Source organism: Myotis davidii, unplaced genomic scaffold (genome assembly GCF_000327345.1).
Source record: "Myotis davidii unplaced genomic scaffold, ASM32734v1 scaffold679, whole genome shotgun sequence".
NCBI classification, from domain to species: Eukaryota; Metazoa; Chordata; class Mammalia; order Chiroptera; family Vespertilionidae; genus Myotis; species Myotis davidii.
The window spans coordinates 562,490-588,608 of NW_006290023.1; the positions used below are offsets into that span (position 1 = coordinate 562,490).

The 26,119-nt window shown below is 41.9% G+C and overlaps 1 protein-coding gene across 6 annotated transcripts; it reads right to left on the reverse strand.

Moving 5' to 3' along the window:
* Positions 1–5,792: 5,792 nt before the first annotated feature.
* On the reverse strand, positions 5,793–25,030 carry CYSLTR2 (cysteinyl leukotriene receptor 2). Of its 6 annotated transcripts, XM_015563255.1 has the most exons (5): positions 24,250–24,341; positions 22,562–22,615; positions 21,363–21,460; positions 8,266–9,299; positions 5,798–5,963 (listed from the first exon to the last, which is right to left on the reverse strand). In XM_015563255.1, exon 4 carries the CDS (start codon positions 9,281–9,283, stop codon positions 8,282–8,284), a length of 1,002 nt encoding a protein of 333 aa, XP_015418741.1. In that variant the 5' UTR covers positions 9,284–9,299; positions 21,363–21,460; positions 22,562–22,615; positions 24,250–24,341; the 3' UTR covers positions 5,798–5,963; positions 8,266–8,281. The 6 variants fall into 6 exon arrangements, 5 of the variants coding, with proteins under 5 accessions (XP_006762794.1, XP_015418742.1, XP_015418744.1 ...); XM_006762731.2 differs by having other exon boundaries at positions 5,793–9,299; XM_015563256.1 differs by lacking the exon at positions 21,363–21,460 and having other exon boundaries at positions 5,793–9,299.
* Positions 25,031–26,119: the final 1,089 nt, after the last annotated feature.

The window sequence follows — 26,119 nt, forward strand, 5'->3', positions numbered from 1 at the left end:
CCGCCATCCTAGTTGGCAGTTAATTTGCATATCGCCCTGATTAGCCAATGAAAAGGGTAGCGGTCGTACGCCAATTACCATGTTTCTCTTTTATTAGTGTAGATTATTATTTTTCTTATGCTGTACTATATTTCCCCATGACTATTTTGTCACTACAAATTTGTACTTCTTAGTGTTTTTTTTTACCATTTTGCCCAGCCTCCAAACCCTGCCTTCCACCTAGCAACCATCATTTTATTCTGTGAATTTGTTTCTATTCTATTTGTTCATTTATTTTGTTCTTTTGATTCCATATATAAATGAAATAATATGGTATTTGTCTTTCTCTATCTGATTTATTTCACTTAGTGTAATATTCTCTCAGTCATCCATGTTGATACAATCTTACATGGTAAGATTTCATTCTTTTTATGTCTAAGTAATATTCTATTGTAGATATGTACCACCTCTTCTTTATCCAATTATCCGATGATGGGCACTTAGGTTGTTTCCATATCTTGGCTATCTATAGATATAAAAAGCCAGTGAAGGGAATGCTGTAATGACCTGAATGACTGGTTGTTACCGTGCCCACTGAGACTAGTGAACCAGCCTGATTGAGGGGTGGGGCTGGCTGGCCAACCTCCAGCAGCCCCTCTCCGCCACAAGCCCTACCCCTGATAGGCCTCTCCCACTCTGATCAAGGGTGGGGTGGCTGGCCAACACCCCTGCAGCCCTTCCCCCTGGCCAGCCCCACCACCCCATAGGCCTGTAGCCCTTCCCCCAGCCAGTTTGATCCCTGATTGGTCCCCCAATTTGATAAGAGGCAGGGCCACTGGGCAACCACCCATGGCCTCTCCCCTGGCTGTTGGCCCCTGATTGGGCCCCCCTACTGCATTGGAGGGTGGGGCTGGCTGGCCCACTGCCCAAAGCCTTTCCCCACAGACAGCCCCACCTCCGATCAGCCCCCACCACCCCGATTGGCCTGCAGCCCCTCCCCCAAGCCAGCTCTGACCCAATTGGCCCCCCCAATCTGATCAGGGGCAGGGCTTACAGCCAACCACCATGGCCTCTCCCCCAGGTCACTGGCCCCTGATTGGCCTCCCTATCCAATTCAGGGGCGGGGCTGCGGGGCTGGCTGGCCCACTTCCTACAGCCCCTCCCCACTGCTGGCCCCACTTCCAATCAGCCCCCACCACTCCAATTGGCCCAGAGCCCCTCCCCCCAACCAGCTATATCCCCTATTGGACCTGCACACACCAATCAGGGGTGGGGCTGGCCGACCAACCTCCCACGGCCTCTCTCCTGGCTCTATTTGGAGGTGGGGCTGGCTAGCCCACTGCCCACAGCCCCTCCTCATGGCTGGCACCACCCCCAATCACCCCCACCCCCACCCCAATCAGGGGCAGGGCCCACCAGTCAACCACCCTCGGCCCCTTACCCCAGCCAGCCTGGCCCTGATTGGCCCCTGATTGGGGCAGGCTGGCAGGCCAACCTCCCACCATCTCCTCCTCCTGGCAGGCCCAGTCCCAAACCACCAAATGGGGCTGGGCTGGCCGGACCCCACCCGCGCATGAATTTGTGCACTGGGCCTCTAGTTATAAATAATGCTGGTTCCATGTGTACTTGAAAAGAATATATATTCTGCTGTTTTGGAGTGAAATGCTCTAAAAATATAAATCCATCTGGTCTAATTGTGTCATTTAAGGCTACTATTTCTGTACTGATTTTCTGTCTGGAAGATATATCCGTGGATAACAATGGGGTGTTAAAGTTCCCTACTATGACTGCTTTACTGTTGATTTCTCTTTTTATGTCCATAAATATTTGCTTTATAGATTTAGGTGTTCCTACGTTGGGTACATAAATGTTTATAAGGATTATATCCTCTTGTTCGATTTTATCCCTTTATCATTATGAAATGTTCTTCTTTGTCTTAGTATAGCCTTTGTCTTAAAGTCTGTCTTTTCTGATATATGTATTACTACCCAAGCTTCTTTTGTTTCTACTTATAAAAAAATATCTTTTTCCATCCCTTTACTTTCAATCTCTGAGTGTCTTTCGATCTAAAGTGGATCGCTTGTAGAAGCATATATATGGGTCTTGTTTTCTTATCCATTTAGCTACCTTATGTCTTTTGATTGGAACATTTAATACATTTACATTTAAAGTGATTATTAACAGGTGCATAGTTAATGCCATTTTATTAGTTGTATTTATGTTCTCCCCCCCCCCCCTTTTCCTCAAAGAAGTCCCTTTAGGATTTCTTGTAATATTGGTTTGATGGTGATGAGCTCCTTTAGCTATTTTGTGATTATGGCTTTTTTCATATATTTTCATAGATACTAAATACATTATGTAAGAAGCTGTTTATAGATGTCTGCATTTGAGAGGAGGTTAAGGAGATCCACAGTTACTTTGAATCATAAAGAATTTGGCTTTCATGATGCCACTTCTTAAACAAAGAGGATTAAAGTCATTTGGTCCCAGGGACCCCTGTGTGCACTTGGAAGAGCTCTAGGATGTTGTCTTTTCCCTTGAGGGGCAGGCTCCCTTCTGCCCAGTGCTGCCTTATGCTACAATCATTGCAACCTTTTCAGTTGAAGCATGACTGTGATCTATTTTCAGAACATTCAAAATAACCAAATTCACATGCAAAACACACACACACAAAAACAAATTAGGGACTGACTCATCACAAAATAATTATTTGCTTTAATTAAATTTATTGATTATTTTACTTGCATGGCAGACTCCATAAAGGCATTTAAAATATAATTTGAGTAATAAGACTCTATTTATATGAAATATCTAGTAGTATATAATAGCTTGCATTTCTGTAGGGTTTATGGATTTCAAAAGGATTTGACATGTGTTTTCATATTTTATATTGTCTTAATCTTGCAAGATTAGGCTTATATTGTCATTCCCATGTTACAAATAAGAAAACTAAGGCAAAAAGAGCTAAATCCTTTGCCTAAGGTCACATAGCTGAATAAGACCTGACACTCTTTAAACTCTTTATTTAAATATTCTTCCCCTATAAGAATATTTCTTTTTCTGATTTATATTTTCCCTTGAAACAGAACTTAGATAGTTAGGGGCTATTTTAGGGTACATTTAAATTTGAAATGGAGAACTATTTATAAAAAATGATTTGACTTCTTCCAAAGAGGATAGCTGGAGATCTGCCAGGAGATCTGCCAGGTTCTGAAAAGAGAATATAACAATATATTCCATCAGGATCACCAGTGAAGCTTTAAAAAAAATACAGGTGATAGGAACCAAGATGGTTGCATAGGTAAACGCCCGTACTTGCTGCTTCCCACAGCCACATCAAAATTACAACTGAAATACAGACCCACCATCACTCAGAACCACCTGAAATATGGCTGAATAGAATTCCTAAACTAAAGAAGTAAATAAGAAAGCACATTGAGACTGGTAGGAGGGGCGGAGGTGGGAAACAGGTTGGTCCGACAACCATGTGTGGTGTTTTTTTAAATCAAGAGGGAGATTGTCCCTGTGTAGGACACCCGTGAAGAGCAAGGAGTCCCAGCCCCACATCAGACCCCCACCCAGGGTTCCAGAACAGGGAAGAGAAGTCCCCATAACTTCAACTTCAGGCTGTAAAAACCAGTGGAGATTGTGGCTGAGGGACACAGAGGCTGCTGGAGACCCAGGTGTTCCTCTTAAAGGGTTGATCCACAAACTTACTTGGACTTGATCCCTCTAAGCTCCAGCGCCAGGCAGTTTTGGGAGTCCCAGATACATACGGAGAGGAACTGGATTGTCTGGCATCAGAGGAGGAACTCAGGGGTGGTTTCCTCCCAGACAGGGGTTCTCACAGGGGTTCCTGTGCTGGTACCTTCTCCCTGTCCCAGGGCTGACTGGCAGCCATATCTGAGTCTTCATTAGCCTGGCTCACACCGTTTGCTCTGCCCTGGTGGTTCACAGAGAGCCCACTCCAAGCTGTGTTCCTTTTATTTCTCTGTGGATTTGTGTGCCAGTGCCATACTCTTTTTATTTATTAGAGCTTTGAAATACATGTTAACTTTTTAACAAGCCCTTTCTTGTTATATTTCTCCTTTTGACTTTTATTAGGCTCAACTAGCTGCCTCTATCTACTTGGGAATGAAATGTCCTCAGAGAAAGAATTTCCCATTGGCATATTCCCTGGATTACCCCCCCCCTTTCACCCCATTCTCCCCTGATAGAGTCTCTACTTTCAAGTCCTTTCCCAAGAATAAAAATGAGTTCTCTATGGAAAGCCACCGCCTTGCCTATCTCTCCCTCCTAGCCTGTTTTGGGCCAGTTTGCCATTATTTCTACTTCAGAATAAATTGAAAATCAGCTCAGTTAAATTTAAAATAGAGAATTGGTCATATAAAGCACAGTTCCAGTATCATAGTTATACTAAAGTTTACATAACAAAAATCCTTTCTCCCAGTTGAACAATTTATGTACGTGCTTGGGGGTACCTAACCTCTCAAACAAAAACAAATGGTGTCTGAAACCCTGGACGGTTTTCACTTTGGTAAATAGAGTCCCATTTTGTTTTCTTCCTCAAGGACAACATTGTTGAGAAAATGAGATGCTTCACCCTGGCCAGAAAATGTCTTGAAAAAAGGAATAATAAGTCATTAAGTGCTCTCTCTCTCTCTCTCTCACACACACACACACACACACACACACACACACACACAATCTAGATGTAATCAAAGAACATTAAAAACCATTTAGACAGATAAGAAACCTCCTTCTACTAGTTCAAAGTTAGCACATCCAAAAACTAGCATTTATAGCTAATCCCTCACATGTTTGGGGACTTTTATTTGATAAAAACAAGAACACACACACACACACACACACACACACACATACACACACACACACTATAGACTTAAGGACACTAATAAATCACAACCCCTGCATTACTGCTCATGCCAAGGGCCTTGGTTGCTCTCAGTTATTTCCAGTTTTATATGGACTATCTTATACTTAGTTGTTGAGTTGTTGAGATTTCTAGTTGTCATTTGAAAATCCCCTATAACTTCTTCAAGTGCAGCATCTTTCCACCTTCCTTGGCTGCAGGGCCTGCTGCTTAGGTACAGGCCATGCCCAGCTGTTCTCTTTCCAACTCATTGAAGGGCAGGATATGTGGCTTCTGCAAGCCTCACTTACTTCTTTTCCAGCTGAGTGTTCAATGGTTTAACCCAAACCTCAACTCTAATTGTAGACTCATATCATCCTCACTCAGAGCAATCCTTTCTTTCCTGATTTCGTTTAGAAGCTGAGTGTGTGATCTGAGTAGGTCTTACCAAAAGGAAGCTTGTGACTTTTGCTAGTTGAGTTGGGCAGGAGAGGGTCTGTTTCTTCTCCTGGATACAAGTAAAGAAGTATGTAGCCCCAAGCTGCTTGCAATCAGCTTTTTCTTGATGGGCCTTGGCCATGGAACCAAGCCAACCCCTGGAGGGGGAGGCTCACAGAACCCTGACTGAATAGAGCCAACTTCTTTTTGTTATGTTGCAGTTATGTGAGATAATGATTATTTAAGCCACTTAGAGTTGTGTTTTCTGTTACTTGCAACTAAAAAATATCCAGATCTTTCAAATCACATCTGGCCCTAGGAAGTTATGCCCCTCCCATGGCAGAGGTGGGTGGGCATCCCTCAGGGTTCCAAATCCAAGTCTAGTCCTTTTCTGCTTTTCTTTCTCCTGTCAGTATTCAATTTCTATTTTGGGGGGGATTTCTTTTTTTCTTCCTCATTTTAAAAAAAAGACAACACAAATAACTAATTTGAAAATTTAATTTTAACTTAATTTTTATTTTATTTCAGCAATACATATTTGTAAGTTACACAGTTAAATAGTTCTTAAAAGGAGAAGAGAAGTTTTGGCCCTATCCTCTCACCTGCAACTTCTCTCCAGAGGTAATCCCTGTCAGTTCTTTTCACTGTTTCTTCTGGACTTCAGTTTCTATTGCTAAATAAATTTTTATACAGTTATAGTTTCTAGCGTTAGTTATATATTCTCTGTGATGCGAGATGGGGATTTAGTTTGCTAACTCCTCCTCTCTCACATACAAAATCCTCTCCCCCTCATTTCTTAAAAAAGTTTATGTCATAATATTTTGTTATTTATATTATTCTGTATATAAATATTATTCACAGCTAAACCATGCAGTATATTATTTCCTTTCTTTAAAAAACAAACAAACAGATTTTCCCTAGTATTTAATAATTGCATTGTCTTTTCACTTGCCATTTTTCTATTTATCTTCACTAGTTCATCCTAGGCTCTCTAAGAAAAATAGAAATCGCTCCAATGTTTACAAATCAATTTGTTTCTTGTGTGTGTTTTTTTGCTACATACCAACATCCTGGGAATTCTTTTCACCTTTCTCCTGTGTTGGATTTCTTGTTTCCTACACTGTTATGTTTTCCTCTATCTTAGTTTAACCTGCTATTTTGGAAGAGCACATCCTCCAGTAGATTTCTGATCAAAAGTGCAAAGGTGATAACAAATTTGAGACCTCTCATACTTAAAATGTCTCTATCTATCTTCTCATTTATTTGTTGGTGTTTTCCAAGTCTGACCCCTTTTCTCCAATGTGTAGTGGTCATTGACTATTCATAATTAAGAGTGAGACTTTAACATGTTAATAGGTACTCGACAATAGGGCAAGCCCTGGCTTTTGTGTTGGGGAATCCCCAACAGTCTGTGTATGTTGATCTTTTTTCTTGGGATGGGCAGTTTTTTCATGGGAGGATCCTCCAGGCTCCTGTCTTGACAGGCTACAAGTCTGTCATTATTCCGGCTGCTGAGTAAGAGAAGGGTTCTGGGGCTCTTGTTTACCATGAAGGCTTTGATGCATTTCCTCCCAAGCCGTAGAACACCACCTCCCGCCCACCCTCCACTGTGCCCAAAGTCAGCAAATCAGAAGAGAAAACCTCCATCTTCAGTCTTCTCATGAGAGTGAGGACGGGTAGATGCCTGCTTGGCGAAGAGAACTGCTATTCTGACTCTCAACCAATCTTCCTAGAGGTTTTCAGGAGGAACAGTGGAGGAAGCAAGCACCCAGCCAACCAGTCAGAGAGGTTTTTAACTCTTACGATCTGTGTGGACGTGAACAAGTCTCTCGATTTCTCTAAACTTCAGTTTCTTCATCTGTAAAATGGAAACACAGGGCTTGGGTGTGAGCATTAAATGGGATCCATGAGTGTGAAGTGCCTGGCACAGTCTGCCCAGCATGAAGGGGGCACTCCTTTGGACATACAGTGGTCATGATGGTAGTAGTTGTAGGCCTTAGCTTTTCTACAATCTCCAAAGGAAAGCCACCCTACTTATGTTCTGCCAAAGTTTCAATAAAATCTCAGGGTATCACAACCTTTGCAGCTTGTCCTCCACGCCGCCCGCTCTGAGCGCCCAACCAAGCCTTTAGAGCTGTCTCCTCCATTTTGACCCCCAACCCAGCGGATTGACATGCAAGACTGAAAACCTCAGTGAGGTCAGGCAGAGCCCAAATCTCAAAGGTAAATTTGGTCCCCCTTCTCCCTTATTCTGCGCAATGCCTTCTGTCTTTCTCTTATTTTCTCTCTCTTTCTTATCACTCCTGGCCAAAGAGAAGAGAAAAGAACCTTCCTGCCTTCAGTGTGCTAGAGTCCCTCTCCCAGTGCAAAGAGAGAGTCCTCCTTCCCACCCTTCTCACCAGTTCTCTCGTGCCCTTGTCCTTCTTGCCCGTTTTTCTCTCACTGCTCACTGGGATCTTGCCTCTGGCTTTGTTGGAGGATAGTCTTTCTCTTCACAATCAAGGTCTTTTCCCTAAATTCTTAGGATACTTTTTTTTTAATCTGCTCTGGACCTCCAGCAACTTTGTTAATTGGCTATATCTCAGGGGGGATTGACTAAGGAAGAGGAAATGAAGGAGCTGGATAAGTTGGGATTATCTTAAAGTTAAGAATTTAGAATACTTGAAGGGCCATCTAGTACAGAATCTGATAAAAAGTAGCACCCACTGTACTTGGCATTTTGTCTCTGTCTGACACTTCAGATTGCAAAACTGTAGTAAAGAGTGTCCCTACTCTGTTCCTCATGTGCCTCAACCACTGAAAATTCACCTAATGAAATTTTTGAAGTAGGTCTTACTAGCAAAAGTCATGGTGAAGTAAATGTTGGGAAATAGCCTTTGTTTGGAATGATGTAACTACAGGGTCACTTGGAAACTACGTTTTAATAAAAGTGGATAGAGAAATATAAGAACAAACCTCACTTAATAATCTCTTACATTCTTATTTCCTTTTTCAACCACAGGCAACAAGAAAGCTGCACTTTGTTCTCTGTGCATGCCCTTTTCTGAATGCAAACCTTAGTCTGTCCTTAAAATTCTCCCCAGCGAAATAATAAAGCACAGGGTTGAGGCAGCTATTCGCAGCTGCCAAGGCCAGTGTGATGATCACAGCTTTTTGCAGCCAGTCTGTGCATGCACCCACTTTCCACACAACCAAGTGGAAGGTTCTCAGTACATGATAAGGCAGGAAACACAGGAGGAAGATGATCAAGGCAATGACGATGGTGACAAGTGCCTTCCTGTGAGAAACCCGCAGCCCCGATTTTGGGACCTCCACCTTTAACAGGGCTCGAATAATCAGCAGGTAACAGATGCTGAGCGTGCAGAATGGCAGCAGGAAGCCCACCACTAAGGCGATGTAGTTCATGATCTGCAGTTTAACAATTTTATTGAAATTCAGCTCTAAGCATGATGTGACATTACCCTTCTGCTCGGAGCCATTCTTCAGAAGTACTGTTGAAGAAGCCATGATGAGGGTCCAGATGATCCCACATAGAACCCAGGCACTTCTGATGCTAGTGACATGGAGGAGCCGGAAGGGGTGAACAGTTGCCAGGTAGCGCATAACACTCAGCACAGTCAGGAAATAAATGCTGCTGTACATGTTGACATACAGGGAGTAAGACATAATCCTGCAGGCCAGGTCCCCAAATATCCAATCAGAGCCTCTGAGGTAATAGTCAACCCTGAAGGGCAGTGTGGCTATGAACAAGAGATCAGAAATGGCCAGGTTCAGCATGAAAATATTCACAGATGTGGACTTCTTATAAGGCTGCAGAAAAACATATATGGAAAAGCTATTTCCCAAGGCTCCGCAGACAAATATTATCAGGTACACAACAGGATAAAAATCCCTCTTGAATTTTCCAATCAGGCAGTCCTTGTGGCTGTTGTTATTGCTGAAGGTGTCATTGGGTTCCATTTCTGATATGGAAGTGGATAGAGGCAAAGACATAAATTTTCTCTCCACACTGGATTAAAAAAAAAAAGACATAAAAGTTACTTCCTGCTCACTGCTTACATATTTCCAGGTTTTAATGAAGTGTGGAGAAATAGTAGTTTTTCTTTGAAACATAAATCATAAACATATTATCTAATATTTACTATATGCTCCATTATATTTCATGATAAAATTCTAGGATACAGAATATACATTAATTTATTTGATTGGAGCTGAAGCCTCAAACTTGAGAGACTTTTGGCCTAGTGTCCATGTTGATGTGAATGTCCTGCAACACTGTGGCCTAAATCTACTGAACAGCAGATTTCTGATTACCATCAATGGAAGACATAAGGAAGTGGCACAACATTTTTCAAGTGCTGGAAGGAAGGCACTTCCAACCTAGAGTTCTATATTCAGCAAAAACATCTTTCAAGTGTGAAGGCAAAATCAAGACATTCTCAGATGATAGAAAGCTAAGAGAATTTGTTGCCAGCAGGCTTACTTTAAAGAATGAAGAAAAGAATTCCCCAAACAGAAAGGAATCAATAAAAAAGGGAGTCATGGAATATTATAAAAGAAGAAAGAACACAATAAGCAAAAATCTGGGTAAATGCAATAGGACTGGTTCTTGGAAAAGATCAATATAATTGACAAACCTATAGCAAGATGAGCAAAAGAAAAATAGAGCCAACCCAAGTTACTGTTATTAGGAATAAAACAGGGGACATCATTATAGGCACTGGAGACATCAAAAAGGTAATAAGGAAATAAGGAAATACTATGACCACCTCACAAACATAACCTTGACAACTTCAGTTAAATGGATTAATTACTCAAATAATCCAAATTATCCCAATGCACCCAATATGCAATAGGTAATTTGACTATTAAGAATATTAAATTCTTAATTAAAAATTCTCAAAATAAATTGCCAATACTAGATGGTTTCACTGAAGTATTCTACCAAACATTTAAATAAGAATTAACACCAATTCTATACAATATCACCCAGAAAATAGAAGAGGAGGATACTACCCCAATTTATTTTATGAAAAAAAATACACAAGACTACAAATCAATAATCTTTATGAAAATAGATGTAAAAATCTTAGCAAATAGATTTTAGCAATATACAAAACAATTTTTTTACACCATGATGAAGTAGGGCCCGGAGTACCAGGGCCAGAAAGAGGAGTCCCCACAACAACTGGCTGTGAAAATCAGTGGGGATTCTGTCTGGCCCTTTGAGACCTAAGGTTGTTTGAAACCCAGGCATTGCTTAGGGCCTGCAAACAGACTCACTCACTTACAGGCACTTACCCTAGGCCCCTAGGCTCTGGTGGAGGGGCAGTGGCGTGGGGAGTGCCGGAGATGTACTGGAGGGACTAAATGGTATGGCTCGGGGCAAGGTAGGGAGGACAGCTGCCATTGTCCCTGCGTTAAACCTTCCTCCTACACATCCAACAGGCAGGCACCATCTTCCTTGTGTTGAGCCCTCCCCTTAGATGGCCCAATCTGAATCTTTTAAAAATTGTGCATTAACCCACCTCAACAAAATGCTTGTGCTGAGGTTTTTACCACCCTATCATAAAACCCAACACTTTAGGAGTGGGAACAAAGGCTAGGCCTATCCTGGATAAAAACAGTTTCTTCATTTTCTTCAAAGGCATTCCAGACTGCTTAGCGGGACATGTTTGACTTTACTAAAGGAACCTGTGAATAAAGATTCATTTCTGTTGTGATAAATAATTCTTAAACTCCCAATACCAGTATAGTCTTGGCCTCACTGGGATACTTCTCATGTGGATAGCAGGTTTACACCCACCTGTCACACACTAACGTAGCCTGTGAAATCGGGATCATTGTTAGAGAATTTTAGAATTTTGAACCATCAGCTCTTCAGTGAATCATCACAGAGACCTCTGGAAAGGTAAGCACTGAGAACTCTCAGGACTAATAACTGACTCCCAGGTGTGCCGACTGTGCAGTCAGCTACTACCAGAGCTGAGACAACGCAACTGGAAAGGATCATCCAAAACTCATCTCTGACCCTGGAAAAAGCCATAAATTATATAACGTCTCTGGGAGTTGACAAAGGTTCTTTCCTTAATCAAACTCCAGCCAAGCTCCTCTGAGCTCTCTTTTCAACTAGGATTCCTTGGCCTATAAAGACTCCAATAAAACATTAACATAGCTCAAGGCCAGGTCTGTATGATGACCCTAACCTCCCCTTCTTACACAGCCTGAGAAATTCAAGGCTGTCAAAAGAATTTACTGTGTGACCCAGCTAACAGCTGAAGATTGGCCCCTGCCTCCCAGCATCGATGGGAAGGTAGGAGCCTAACATGCATAACACCAGTTAGCAAACCTAGATGCATTTGAAATGGACCAAACTTCCCTTCCAACTTTTTATAATTTTTCAATTCCCTGACCTACTGAGCACTGCCTCTATTTATTCATTCTCCTTTGAAAACATTCAGTTATCTCTAAAAATCAAAACTGAGTTCAGTTCTTGTTGGACTCTTTTCTCTATTGCAATAGTATATTACTGATTAAATCTGTCTCACTTTATCTGGTGTCCATCTTTATCTGTGAGAAAGCCTAGGTTTAAATGTAAATTTATTAGGCAGAGTTGTCATGGATAATGACATAGTCCTTAATTTCTTCTTAGCCAGTCAAAGAGAAATTTATGTAAGAGTAAACACCTCTTATTACAACTGCATAAATACTACAGAACAGCCCATGATTTGGGTGGGGTGTTGGGGAAGATTCCTGAATATATAGAAAAGAACAGGTAGATTCTGGGGGACACATTTTCGTTGTCTGGCTTCCTGTTTTTCAGAATCTGTTTTAAGAATGAATAACCATTTTTGTGTCTGCAATGTCTTTCTTTCTTGAATCTTACTCCCAAATTACTTAACACAACCACAAATCCTATAACTCCTCACATCTTCTTACTGAGACATCCCAGTTTCCCAACATGGACATTCTCTTTTGATACACTAAAACAATACATCCAACTTTATTCAACTACAGGCATGTTCCTAATGCCCTTGGACTAGAAGACACTGACTGGGAAAATCCATGTAATAATCTAAAGAATAAAAAAGTATGGAAAAACATTAGTTAAATTAACATACCAAAAGGTGGTTTGTAAGTATATTTCTGATGCAGTATGGATGTTTTTCAATCCCCCTTCAGAGATCTATGTGAAGATGTGACTTAGACAACATTGTCTGCATATAAATTATGTAAAAAAAAAACCCAGCATTTTTTTCTTTAACTAGCAATTCCAAAAGTATCTTCCAAAGAATATGAGTTACATGGGATGCTCTATAATGTGGCCTCCGTGTTTAAATCAGCCTGAGAAACATAGCATGCTCTAGAATTCTTCCCTTGCAGATCCATAAGCCATGTTAACGGCTCTGTGGGGCTCTGAAGGGGGAAAATGTCTGATTTATACAGGGTAGCCTTCCTTTTTCTTTTTTTTTAATTCTGAATACTTTTTTTGCACATTAACACATACTTCTATCCCACATAACTAAATGTGAAATGCTGATGTTATTATAAAATATATCTGGAAGATAATTTTGATAGACAAGAAAGAAAAACCTCTGCCCGCCCACCCACCACTCCCCAATGGGCCAAATCAACAAGCAAGTGCTCAAGTGTTTGGAGTCAGGAAGCTCTAAGCACTTTAGACTAAATTAGAATTTTTGAGCATCCATTACTTCATTTATAAAATGGAGATTGTATTAGTTTCCTAGGACTGCCTTATCAAAGTACCACAAATTGGGTGGCTTAAAACAACAGAAATTTATTCTCTCCCAGTTCTGGAGGCTAGAAGTCTGAAATCAAAGTGTTAGCAAGGCCATGCTTCCTTCTAAGTCTCTAGGGAGGAATCCCTTTTTGCTTCTTCTAGCTTCTGGTGTTACCAGAAATCTTTGTCATTCCTTGGCTTATAGATGCATCATTTTAATTTCTTGACTCTGTCACATTATGATTTTCTTATGTCTTCCCATTATCTTCCCATTATGTATTTTGTGTCTCTGGGTCTTGTCCTCTTCTTAAAAGAATACCAGTCATTGGGGCAGAGCTCATCTTAGTTTAGTATGATCTCATCTTAATTAATTAAATCTGCCAAGATTCTATCCTCTATAATAAAAGGCTAATATGCAAATTGTCCCCTCGACTGGGAGTTCAACCAGGGGGTGGGGCCAGCCAGCCAACCTCATGCATCCTTTCCCCACCGGCCAGTCTGGCCCGATTGACCCCGATTGGGGCAGGCAAGCTGGACCCCACTCATGTACGAATTTGTGCACCAGGCCTCTAGTTTCTCAATAAGTCACAATCACAATTACCTGGGTTTAGGACTTGGACTTAACTTTTGGGGGACATAATTCAACCACAACAGTGATATATAACATCTATTTCATAGAGTTGTTGTAAAGACTAAATGAGAAAGAGAGAGTGCAAGAGCACTTCACAGAGTACATGGCACTGGTAAGTGTTCCCTAGCTGCTTCACTCTCTTGAATAGTAAATGATCTAGCTTCAACATCTGTCATTCCACTGACCATGAGAATGAGTTGATGACCTCAATTCTCACATTCATATAGGGCATAAAATGTAGATTTCTCGCCCTAGTCAGTTTGGCTCACCAGATAGAGCATCGGCCTGCAGACTGGAGGTTCCCAGGTTTGATTCCGGTCAAGGGTTGTGGGCTCGATCCCAAATAGGGGGCATGCAGGAGGCAGCCAATCAATGATTCCCTCTCATCACTGATGTTTCTCTCTCCCTCTCTCCCTCTTCCTTCCTTTCTGAAATCAATAAAAATATATTTTTTTTAAAAAGCAGATTTCTCTTGGTGTTTGCTAGAAAAGCATACTCTACAAAAATACTGATTACTCTTAGATTATTCTGACATATTTATGATGAAAATCTCTCAAAAATCACTCTACTCCTTTTCTCTGAGTCTCTGCCTACCAGGAATTTTTTGATGACCCATCTTCTTATGTCTCTCTGGAAGAGTGAACTATGGATTGTGAACTAGAAAATTGCAATTAAGGGAAAGTAGAATCCCCCATTATAAATACACAAATCAGAATTTTGGATTAAAAATTCGTTCCATATGAGTTTGGTTTCTGTAAATTGATTTCTTGAGGCTTAGGAGTAGACTGACAACATGAAATTTCTCATGTACAGAGCTGAGGGTCATATCCTATTTCTGAAATGACCAACGGCCTTAATGCTGATTGCACTGATGGTGGCTCTCTCCTTTTCATCTGTTTCAACAGCGAATCTGAGGTTTCTATTTGGGTTATAAGAAGAATGGTGAGGACATCAGCTGAATAAGAAGCACATATTCTAGAGCTCACGAGACAGAACAAGGCTGCTGATATAGTAGAGGGAGATGGCCATGAAGAGACCGGAAGTCTGGAAGCCTGCCTTGGGAAAGGGAATACAACAAAATCAGAAGCTTGGAGAGAGTGTTTTAACCAATTTCATAGAGAACTGAAGTTTCTATTGGTTGGCAGGACCAGGACAGAAGGATCAAACCCCAAATCAGAAAGGACAGTGTTGCAATGCTGGAATTCATACAGGCAGCAGGCACAAACCAAGTCTGTGAGGCAAACATGGATTTGGATTAGATGTCACAATTATGTGACAGCTCTGGATGGGCATAGCACTAGAGTCAGGGTTAACACACAGAGCCTAGGGGATAGGAACAAGGCAAGGGAGTTAAGACTGGTATGTGACCAGCCAGATAAATTTTCATGGAAGTGTTCTATTACAAAAGGGCTTTTTTGAAAAGGATGGAGACCTGTCCCTATGGCCATATAGAACCTCTTTAATCTAAAGAGCCTGACCATAGAACCTGGATTGTGACAGAATCCTAAGGAAAACTAAGAGGCCAAGGAAACATCTGAATTAGTACAAATAGACTTGAAAGCAATCAAGTCCGTAAACTTTTTGACCATGAAGACCACCACTTCTCCCATCTCAAGACCAACAGGGCTTGTGTATTGTAATGAGAAGGCAGCCTGGGGTGTGGCAAACCTTTAGGGATGCTGTCAGCTACAGAAGCTGGGGGAAAGTCCCTTATCATAGGCAGAGCATGGAATCCAGCAGGCATGACCCACAGACAGGGACAACAAAAAAGATGGTAACAGGTGGTCCACTAGGGAGTTGAGGAGTGTGGGGGGTCAAAAACAGACTCTAGGGATTCCTTGAACAACTGGGGAGGAAGGAAGAATTCATGGGGAGGTCAGTTTGCAAGCAGCCAGACCCTTTACTGCCGAGCCACAATACAAAGAGAGGACTTCAGACCTGAGAGGAGGCCTGGCCAGTGCAGGCTGGTCCTGAGTCTTGAAGAGCCCAAATGTTGGGCAAAGCCTTGGACACAGACACTCAGACCGCAGATGCTAAAACAGGGGTCCATTTCCCTGAATGAGGTAGAGACGAAACCTCAGGCACAAGAACAATGCCCAATTTTGGGGTCAGTGCACAAGATCAGATCAGATCATACCCAAGGGTTACGCTGAGTCCCAGAGTTGCTTCATTTCCTCTGTCTGAGGTTAGGATTGGTTCTGGGCTCCCTCTGGGGCTGCCAGAAAGTGCAAGTGGTGGATAACTGCCAAACTGCCAAGGTTGCAGGGAGAAAATAACTACAGAGTCTGCTTTGAATACAAAAGCCTCTTAACCCATGTAAAGCTAAAAACGGAAACTATACAAACACTCTTCCTAGAAGCTGTATTTAGCTAACAGGCACAGGCTAAAAGCAGGGCTAACTCAACCAAAATTCCATTTAGTTCAACACTTCCTCTGGAGAAACCTCTGAAACATGGTGATGGTTCCTTCCTGCCAACACAAAATATATTTGACTACACTACACTGCAACTTTCACTAGACTGTATTAAAAAAAAAAGAAAGAAAGAAAAAAATCACTTGCTAGATGTGGCTGTAAAAACCAGCCAGACCAATTAAGTATGTGATAGAAAGCTGAGAAATATATGAACAGGTAACTTAAAGGGAAATTTGGAAATAAATCAAGAGCATAATTTCTATTGCCTTAGTGAGAGAGGAGAGATTGTGCATAGCTTTCTGTACAGACAGTGGGCTCGGGACAAAGAAAGAATGAAGGCTTTGTCTCCTGCAGCTCTACTGGTAATAAAACAACAAAGAAGAAACAGTGAGAATCAGCAGCAGATGGAGATGCCATACTTCAGCTAAGGATAAATCCAAATGTGCTGCTGGACCAGTTGAAATCTGAAGAGGGTGAATAGCTTGCATTGATGCTGACTGTTTTCACGATCCTCGCAAAGCTGCAACTGTCCTGAACCTCACAGATGTTATATTCCTTTTTACTTAGAAAAATATATTTTTGGTGCATTGACAGGAGAACTTGTCACAGAGTCCCCTCTCACCGTCAGCACTGACTGGGACTATGAACCCACAGATGTGCTCACCTTCAGTTCCCAGATCTGGGCTTGTGATCTGCACTCTGAACCTCAAGACTGAGGCAGACACACTAACATGGGCATACCTAGAATAGCAGCAAGCGATGTGCAATTAGACAACCAGCTGCCATGACATTGTGGTAAACTGCTAAAGAACAGATAATGTTCTGGAGAATCAAGGTTGGTGCAGTGTGCATCATCTTTACAAGGCATATTAGTGGTGGCATTTTGTGCAGAGCAGTCCCTAGGTAAAGGGCAGCAGCATTCACTGGAAGGAGAACTGGTAGACCTGCCATGCCAGCAGCTTCCCTGATTGCTACTAGGTGATGTTCTGAGTCCCCTGTTTAGCCACTGTTTCTGGGCCTTTGAACTCCCACAAGGAAAATTCTTCTAGTAAAATTGACATCAGGGTCCTTGTCTGTCTGACCCCATCAGCCACCCCCACTATCCCTTACTGCAAGTCCCCCAGCTTTGGCCAAACCTGCCTAAGGACTCTGGGAAAGCATGCTTCCTCTATCAGCCCACCTCCACCTCCACCCCCACCTTCACTTCCACCACAAGCCACAAATGCTTGTGTATTTAACAAGGAGCTATAGCCAACCTGTACTGCATTTACTCTGTGGTAGGCACTCTGTGAAGATCTTTTGTATATTAACTCAAGTAACCAGGATGGGTGAGTTCTTGGGCAATTATAGACAGAGGTAGCTGAGGACCATGGAGGGGCTCCAGTGAGGGTCCACAGTCAGGTGAAGATGAACTGATAGTGGGCTGAGCAGTCAGGAAATGGAAAACCGTAAGTCCTCAGGGCCACGGAAGTCAGGGAAGGAGTGGAGGTCCAAAGGCAAGACATGAAGATCAGATGAGAAAAGAGAGGAGAATCAGCTGCTGAGCAGTAACAAATGACCTTAGCCTAGTTATGTATAATTCAGGGTCTCTGTGGTGGTGGGGATGGGGCAGGGCAGCTATTGCTGTGCATTAAGAAGGGGAAGATGAGATAGAAATGACAACAGTGTGCCCAGTGCTTTAGGGACGTTAGGCATAAAAGGACAAGGAAATAAAGAAATTTGAATAGGTCTCGAAATTAGAGGAAAGTAGCATTTTATTGACCACCTGCTATGCATAGTGAATACATTCTTTCATTTACAACTCAAAATAATCCTAAGGGACTATCTTTACTAGCCTCCTTTTCAAGGTGAGGAAGCCAAACCTTAAAGAGTAATGGTTATTCAGCTGGAAAGTGAGTGGGTGGGAAATCAAACTAGGTATGCTGGGCTTGAAGTACAGAGTACATTCTACTCCAGTGTGCTTCAGGAGTATGGAGTTTGAAGAGACAGGAGGAGAAATGAACAGAAGAAGAAAATGAAGGCACTTGGGGGAGATGGGCTGAGAGTAAGAATCACGGTGTCTCCAGAGAAAAGAAGCCCTCATCTTCCCTGGCTGACTCAATCTTTTCCTCCAGCAAGAAAACCTTCACAGTCGCAGGGCGTGAGAATCTCCTCTCCCCTCATTGTGGTCACTTTATCAACTACTGCAACTTTACCAGTTTCCTGTCCCCGGGCTTCCACAGCCCCTCCCCACACTGTCTAATCAATGCTAACCTTTTCATTGCTAAGTTCTTTGATCCTTTTATCCCCACTAACTACTCCCCCCTTAAATCAGACTTTCTCTTGGTCTCCTCGACATTGCGTTCTTGAATCATCTCTTATTGTTTGGCCAGTCTTTCCTTCCAGGCTGCTGTTCTCTTTGCCTGTCCCCTAATGGTTGATGTTTTCCAAGGTTCTGTCCTTGATCCTCTTTCCTTCTCTGTTCTCATGCCCTTGCATAAACTCATCAACTTCTCTGGCTTCAGTTATCATCAAGGCTCCTAAATTAATCAGGCTCCCTCAGCTCTTCCTCCCCACCTCTGGATTGCAAGAAACAGTTCCATTGCATGTTTCATAAATGCTTTAAATTCAAAATGCCCCAAGTTTTCTTCCAAACTGCAGCTCTCCTTTCTTTGTAAAGGCTTCCAGACTTAGCTCCCTGACGTTGTGCAGAGAAGATACAACCCTCTGGATTGGAAGATTCTACGTGTTTGTACCTCAAAATCCCAGAGGCCCCAGATTGCTGAACTAATATGCCTCCCTCCCCCAAATAAGGAAGTCTCATTGAGTGTCTAGTTCTTGAAATCCAAGACTGCTAGCTCAGTCCTTAGTTGAAATAGGCACCAAATGTCATGGTAGAAACATAAAGCTTTGTTGACCTTTCTGGCCTCCTGGGAACAGTCTCGTGCTTTAAGAATTGTTGCAAAAGGATAAAGTGAAAGTAGTTCTTGGAGATCAAAATAGAAATGTAGACAAAAAGAACTGAGATCACAACATCTTTTAAATAAGGAACCGAGTTAGTGTCCAGGCTCCCAGAATTAATGGGGGCAGGACAGTGAACCACACAGTTCCCCATTTCTATGGAGTCAGCAGCTTGGATCATTCTGCTGCTCCAATTGTCTTCCATGCTATCTCCCGCAAAGTTCCTCAAAATGCTCCGAAGTGCACCACCAAGCTAACGCCCCTTTGCCTTCCCGATACCATGTTTCCCCAGGCCTCATAACTGTAAAATCAACACCTTGGGCCCATTAGTAAAAGGGATATTTGGAGAACTGCTGAAAACCAGTAGGTGTTTAATAGTTATGGCTCTGGAAGTTTCCCGAGAAGGGAATTCTTTAGTCCACTTTCTCGGTCCTGCAGAGCTTCTCTTCAACAACTCTGGGGCCCAGAGAGACTTCTTAGCCAGACCCCTGGGGCCTGATTATTCACCCTGCAGGATGACTGCAGTTTCCCCTCTTGGGTCTCTGCAGAGTTTTTATTGTCTAATATTTGTCCTCTGGTTAGGACTCCACATTTGGACGTTGTAAAGCTCATAAAGCCCTGTCCTCCCAGTACCCAAACAAATAGTGTCTGACTTGCCCTAGAGCTTAGCAGACAGAAAATGTGTTGTGTTGCCCATGGTGTTACCATGGGATCCTAAAGTAACCTGAAGCCCCTAAGAGACAGTCTTTGGAAGCTGTCTGTTTTCCATGGGGGACGGCCTGCATGAGATCTTGCAGCCAGGGTGGGAAGGTGTTCACAAGCAATTGTCGCAACAGGCAGAGAATCCCTGTGGGAGACCGAGTGCACTGAGCAGTGTCTCTCTCGAAATGGCCTAACCTAACTGGCTTCTTTTATAAGCAAACTTACCAACATCACCACCCCCCCCTCCTCGGCCCCCTCCCCCACACACACACACTCCTTCACCATCTCTCCTGAGATTTCTCAGAAATTCACCAGGATGGAGCCAGCGGGAAGAGGGATGTTGGTGATTGGTTGGTGTCTCTGGCCTGCCTCCTGACTAAATTCCGAAATGCTCAGTGAAAGTTCAGAACTCCCTAAAATAACTTCAGAATTTCATTAACCTGATTTCCTATTTTAGTTCTAAAGACCAGATATGCCCTATGATATTGTTTTCTAACTAGAACATTTTCTTGAAATCATTGTAGTTGTCAACTTTTCAGTGATTTCTCCCAGCTGCCCTTCTATAGGCGCCCTTCAACTTGCATCTGCCTCCCTCTTTTTCTAGCACCGTCCCTGACTCTTGAGAACCCATGGGAGCCGCCTGGGCCTTTGTGCCTGGACTCTGCTGAAGGCTGCTAGGCCTTCTTGAAATATTGCCCAGTTTGGGGGTGGGACGGGACATGCAGCGCACGTCAGCTATGACCTTCTTCCACTCAAAGGGGAACTTTGCTTAGACCACAGAACGTGTGGTAAAATGACATCCACCATCACAAACATACATGGACAGATGGAAGGAGAGGCACTCCAGAAGATGTGTATTGTCAGAGCCACCATTAGATCAAAGAGCTGCATGTGTAAAAAGTAACAATTTGAAAAGTTCTGGTGTGGCCAAACTGCCAGATCCTTTAAGCATCAGTGTTGGACTGATGGTTTAGCAACAGTTGTCCTTTTTCTATCCTTCTCTGACAAAATTTTCCTCTCTGCTTGCTTGTTTGGTTAGTTTGCACATTGTCCTCTGGCGGCCCTTACTTGAGAATTTCCCTGTGCAAAAAGATTATACACATAATAGGGAATAATTAGCCCCTAAAATTGGAGTTTTTATACAATTTGGTTCTTTTTATGTTATTTTGAGGGGACAAATGCTATGCTCCCAGAGAACAACTTATCCCCAGAGACAGAGCAGGAGCTGAAGGTTGGCATCTGAGCACATGAAGGCTCTCTCTGCCTCCATGAGGGAGATACATGGCACTGTCTCTGACATCCCTTCCCACCTCTGTCTTTGCTAAATCCCCTTGTTTCATTCTCTAACATTCCCAAAAGCTACCTTACTCCTATGTTCATCCTAACAATTAACACTCAGCCACCACAATAAACAAATTCATATTCAACACAAAGAAAACATTTACCATATAAGGAGAGCTCCTTGAAGATATGACTTCATTTTTTAAGCATTATTTTGATTATGCTGTCTTCTCTCTGACTTTCATAACTTTCCTCAGTTCTTCTTTGTATATGAGCCTATAATGCTGATTATGAATTTAATGTTATAAAACCATCTCAACCAATTTTTGTCATTTTTCTAGTGCACTTTATTAGTGCAATTTACCTTATTAAGGAAGATTGGAGGTATCTATTATTAACCCAATTTCTGATCTAAGTAAGGCTGCAGAATCATTTGCATTTGAATCTTGATTCTCAATTCTCCTAATTTCAAAGACAGAAGAAGAAAGGTAGTAAGTAGATCAGCAGGTATTATCTCAGAGGCTAAACTCCTTCCAGTAATTCCTAGGGATTGTGTCAGCAAAAGGAAACTCCCCCCCGCCTCGCCCCCCAATCAAAGTGACTAAATGACATGACTCAGGGGCTCTCAAAAGCCCACTAATTCAAATTAAAACCTCCTCTCTTTCCCCTCCCTCCTACCTAGGCATTAAATTCATTTATTAGAGCAAAAGAATTATTTACAAAGGTAGCTTGTTAAGCCTCATATGTTTCCTAGAATGATATAGAGGTGTTGTGATATCATGAAAACCCTTGGTGAGTAAATCCCAACAGGATCCAAATCCTGGCTCTTGCCAAAAGTGTGAAGATTAGCAAGTACTCATCCTCTTGTTGTTACTGAGAGACCCAGAGGAGGCAACACAGGTGAAAGCCTCCTACATAGCTGCTCCGAGCCTGGCACATCATATATATCCAATGCATTATCATTCCTGTTGCAACCTTATGCTGTCCAGGAAAGAAATGCCTAAGAACTTTTTAGAATTCTGGGTATAAAATACATGTAAAGATAGTAAGAAACAAGCAGCTAAGGAGAGATGTTTCCATATGTCTGGAAAACTTGAAAAACAGAGAATTAATTGCCTGGGAAATGCCCCCAGGCAGCTGCCAGTAGCCTGGGATCAGTGGGCATCTGAAACTATAGAGGAGAAGGCAAGGAACAAAGCAAACTGCCAGCTTTCTCCTCCCCAGACCATCCTGCTGCCCAGTATCTCCTGTGAGGCAGACCTGGCATCACTACCCACCTGTCTCCGTGAGATCCTTCTGTCACAGGGGCCAGCTCAGGGCTTTCCTAGTCCCGGTGTGGTCTCACCCCCGGATGACAGAGAACACAGTCTGTCACGCCCAGCTTCTACTCTCGCTGTTCTCAACCCATTTTCTACATGGTGGCCAGCGTGACCTCTCCAAAATGAATATCTGACTACTTACTCTTCTCCTAACAAGGAAAGCCTCCTTCAAACATCTCAGAGAATTTATAAGGAAACAAAGTTATTGTTAAGGTAAAGTCAAAATAAAAAGAAATCAACTTACCTTAAGGAATCTATGATGCCTCCAAGTACTCTGTAGACAATTGTGCTTTCTGTGCTAGAGGTGCAAATGAGGCAAAAGGCATCTCTATAGTTTCACAGGATGACACTTAGATGACACACATTTTTTTCTCATTATAAAAATCCTTTTTATAATGTACAGTACAGTTTAATGTACAATAGCCGTGGACTGGGTCCTTTTCAACTCTCCCAGCGTAAGTAATCTTTAAACTTCCAGAAACAAATAGGCTCTTCTCCTCCCTCCTCCCTTCCTCTCCTTCTCTCCACCCTTTTCCTCTTCCTGACCCTCCCTAGCCTGTTTTCCCCTCCCTTGTCCTCCCCCCCTCCTGTCTTCCTTCTAATTTTCCTCAGATCTGCTTCCTTTCTTCTTTGAAACTTCTCCTTAAAACACTGAAGACACAAAAAGCTTCCGTGCCTGGCCCTGGCTTTTCCTAAAGACCCTTCCAACTTTGGGATTCTCTGGCTCCAATTGCTCAGACCGCATTATTTTCTTCGTCAAAAGGGTGAACCCATACTCTCAGCAAGTTATCAATCCAATAGGAGAAGTTTTCCTGTAAATATTGTCAAAGATGGTACTATTTTCTCCATGGGTCAATTAATATGAAGAGACTAATAGGTTTAGCAGAGGTAAACATATGCTGTTAACTAAAGTCCACATTTATTCATGAATTAATTTATTTACACTTTCCCATTTATTCTTAAGGGAGCCATGTACTGGGTTTTCTGCAAGAACTCCAGCCTTGGGCATTCTTTGTCTGGTGAAAGGATGAGACCCTCACGAAAGTTAACTACAATACAAAGAAGGCAGTGGGTAATATCCAGAGAAAAGCACAGAGACAGTGCTGCATTTTCTCACGGGGCTCTGATAAGGCTTTATAGCAAAGCTGAGCAACCCAGGCAAATGCTTGCCTTTCTCTGCGTTATCCAGCTTGGACACCGCATTTATCCAGTGCTCATTGGGTAATTGCACTAGCTGAGCCCCTGTTAGGCTTTCATCTTCCAGGCTTAGTCTTGGGGAACTAGCACACGTCAGATGTCTGGTCTGCAAGATAAACTAAAGAAGCAGAAGTCCCTGAGCCTGGAATGAATACACACGAGATTTTTTAAAATGTCCAAGATGATCCTGACACACTCCAATGGAGTCACATTGCAAAAGTATAACAGCTTTCTTCCAGACCAGGTGCTACTTAGATGATAGGGGTACACCTTAGAATGCCAGGTGGGTAGGGAGGCAGAATATTAACAGATCCTAGGCTAAATTTTGATACATTTAGAACATTCTGGAGTCTCAATGTCTCTAGCTTTTAACCACTATATCTTGGAAGCAAATCAATTTCTTTAAAGCATTAGTAAATTGAAACTCTCAAGAAGATTCTCATCTCTACAGTTTATGTGATTGAGGTGGATGACAGAAATTTCTAGAAGTCTTATATTTCCCACAAAGTACTCTAGCATTATTACTACAGTGTTAAAAGGGAGATTTAGATGGTTTGCCTGAAATTGTACCTTTCTTTCCCTTGATTTTGTATTACTCCCAGGTATGTGTCAGAGATAGGGAAATATTTCAAATTACTTAGGTCAGTTGTTATTGTGTTGGCCTTTAGAACAACTTGGGAATGTTTAGGAAAAAAGAAAAGTAAGAAACTACTATAAGATGACTGACTGCCTTACCTTCAAAAGTTAAATTTCCCCTTTTCTAGGGGTAATTTTCTAATCTCCTCAGGATCAGCTAGAGTAGAATGTGCAGCTAAAGTAGAAAACCACGGATTGAGACCCCAAAGGGGTAACAAACAGGTTATAAACATATGCTCTCACATACACGTTCCCTGTCATTGTGCCTCTGAGTAAAAGCAAAGAAATCTCAAATTTAACCTCCTCCCCCGTCCCTCCAAAAATAAGACTCTGAATGGAAAAATACATCTTACATAATAAAATGACCCATTTATGAAAAATAGGAAAGATGCTATATAGCCCAAAATGAAGGTATAGTAAAGTACAATAAATCCTTTTAATGTAATATTGTCCAGCAATATTAAATTGTGACTATCAAGAATTTATGGCCATGTGAAAAAATAAATATAGATATATCTATACCATCTGAACACAACTACGAAAGCCAAACTAAAGTTATACACAGAAACACACAAAAGAAAAAGAACGTAAAATTAATACCACACACACACACACACACACACACACACACACACACACATCAATGGAGGCTATTTCATCTGTGGCATTTGCTTCCTTACACTTTTTTGTACTTTCTTAATATTTTCTAAACTACGTATATGGTAAAAAACAATTTTATAGTCAAACAAAAGTAACTTATTTTTCAAAAATAATTCTTCTGACTATGTCTAAAGTGACAAGGAAGGTGTAAGTCTTAACAATGAACAAAACAAAGATAAAAATGCTCACCTGAGGTTTCTTTCTTTCAAGTGACTTAGCGTTCCTCTCTTCTGTCTCTCCTCCTTTCCTCCTCCAAGTAATTCAGCTTGCTCATTTAAAAGAAAAGTGAAACTGTGAGTTATACTTTATGAACAGTGTCAGCCAATAGCAAGAGAGTAAGGAACTTTTCAATCAGTGGGCCATCTGTCCTTCATAGAAACTAGGTGTGGGTGTTGGTGCTGGCTTCCTTCTCAAAAAGGGGAAAGATTTCCAGTTAGGAACTACATCTAAAAGAAGAAACCTAGATGAGCTCTGACTCTTTAAGGACTATTTTTATCGGCATCTTTTACAACAGATCCAGGGGATGTGATGGGCTTGAGTCAGTGGTTTTAAATGGCTTTTAGTTCTCTTAACTGGCTTTAGTTTCCATGACAACAGTAACATCAATATTTTAGCCTTAAGTATACAGCACTTTAGATCTGTTTAGAGCACTTCCCATCACCCACTTGCGTTATCAATTTACTTGCCCTCAGGCAAAGACCTTACCCAATCTGCTAAAAAATGCTTCATGGAAGGCTACCAAAGATTGCTTCATTGCTCATATCAAAGGTTCTTTCTTTCTTCATCTTCATCTTCCTTCCCCTAGTGCAGTGGTTCTCAACCTTCCTAATGCCACAACCCTTTAATACAGTTCCTCATGTTGTGGTGACCTCCAATTTCATTGTTACAAATTGAACATAATTAAAGCATAGTGATTAATCACAAAAACAATATGTAATTATATATGTGTTTTCCGATGGTCTTAGGCGACCCTTGTGAAAGGGTCGTTCAACCGCAAAGGGGTCGCGACCCACAGGTTGAGAACCGCTTCCCTAGTGGTTATACAATGAATCAATGCCACTTTCTTAAAAGTTTTACTCCTTATTTCTCTCATTCTCCTGGTTCTTTTACTGCCCCATTGATTGCTTCTTCTTTGCCTCTTTTTCTGATGCCTCTTCTTCCACACTTTTTCTAAAAATGAGCTTTCCCCAAAAGTCTGTTTTCTGACTGTATTCTTTTATCTATGTCTACATTACCTACATATGGCCAAATTTAATATGTCCAATACAGAGCTGCTTATCTCTTCCCCTCTCAAGCATACCTTTCTCCA

Excerpts from the sequence above, each read along its gene's own strand:
- CYSLTR2 (XM_015563258.1), bottom strand. The coding sequence starts at position 9,283 with ATGTCTTTGCCTCTATCCACTTCCATATCAGAAATGGAACCCAATGAC.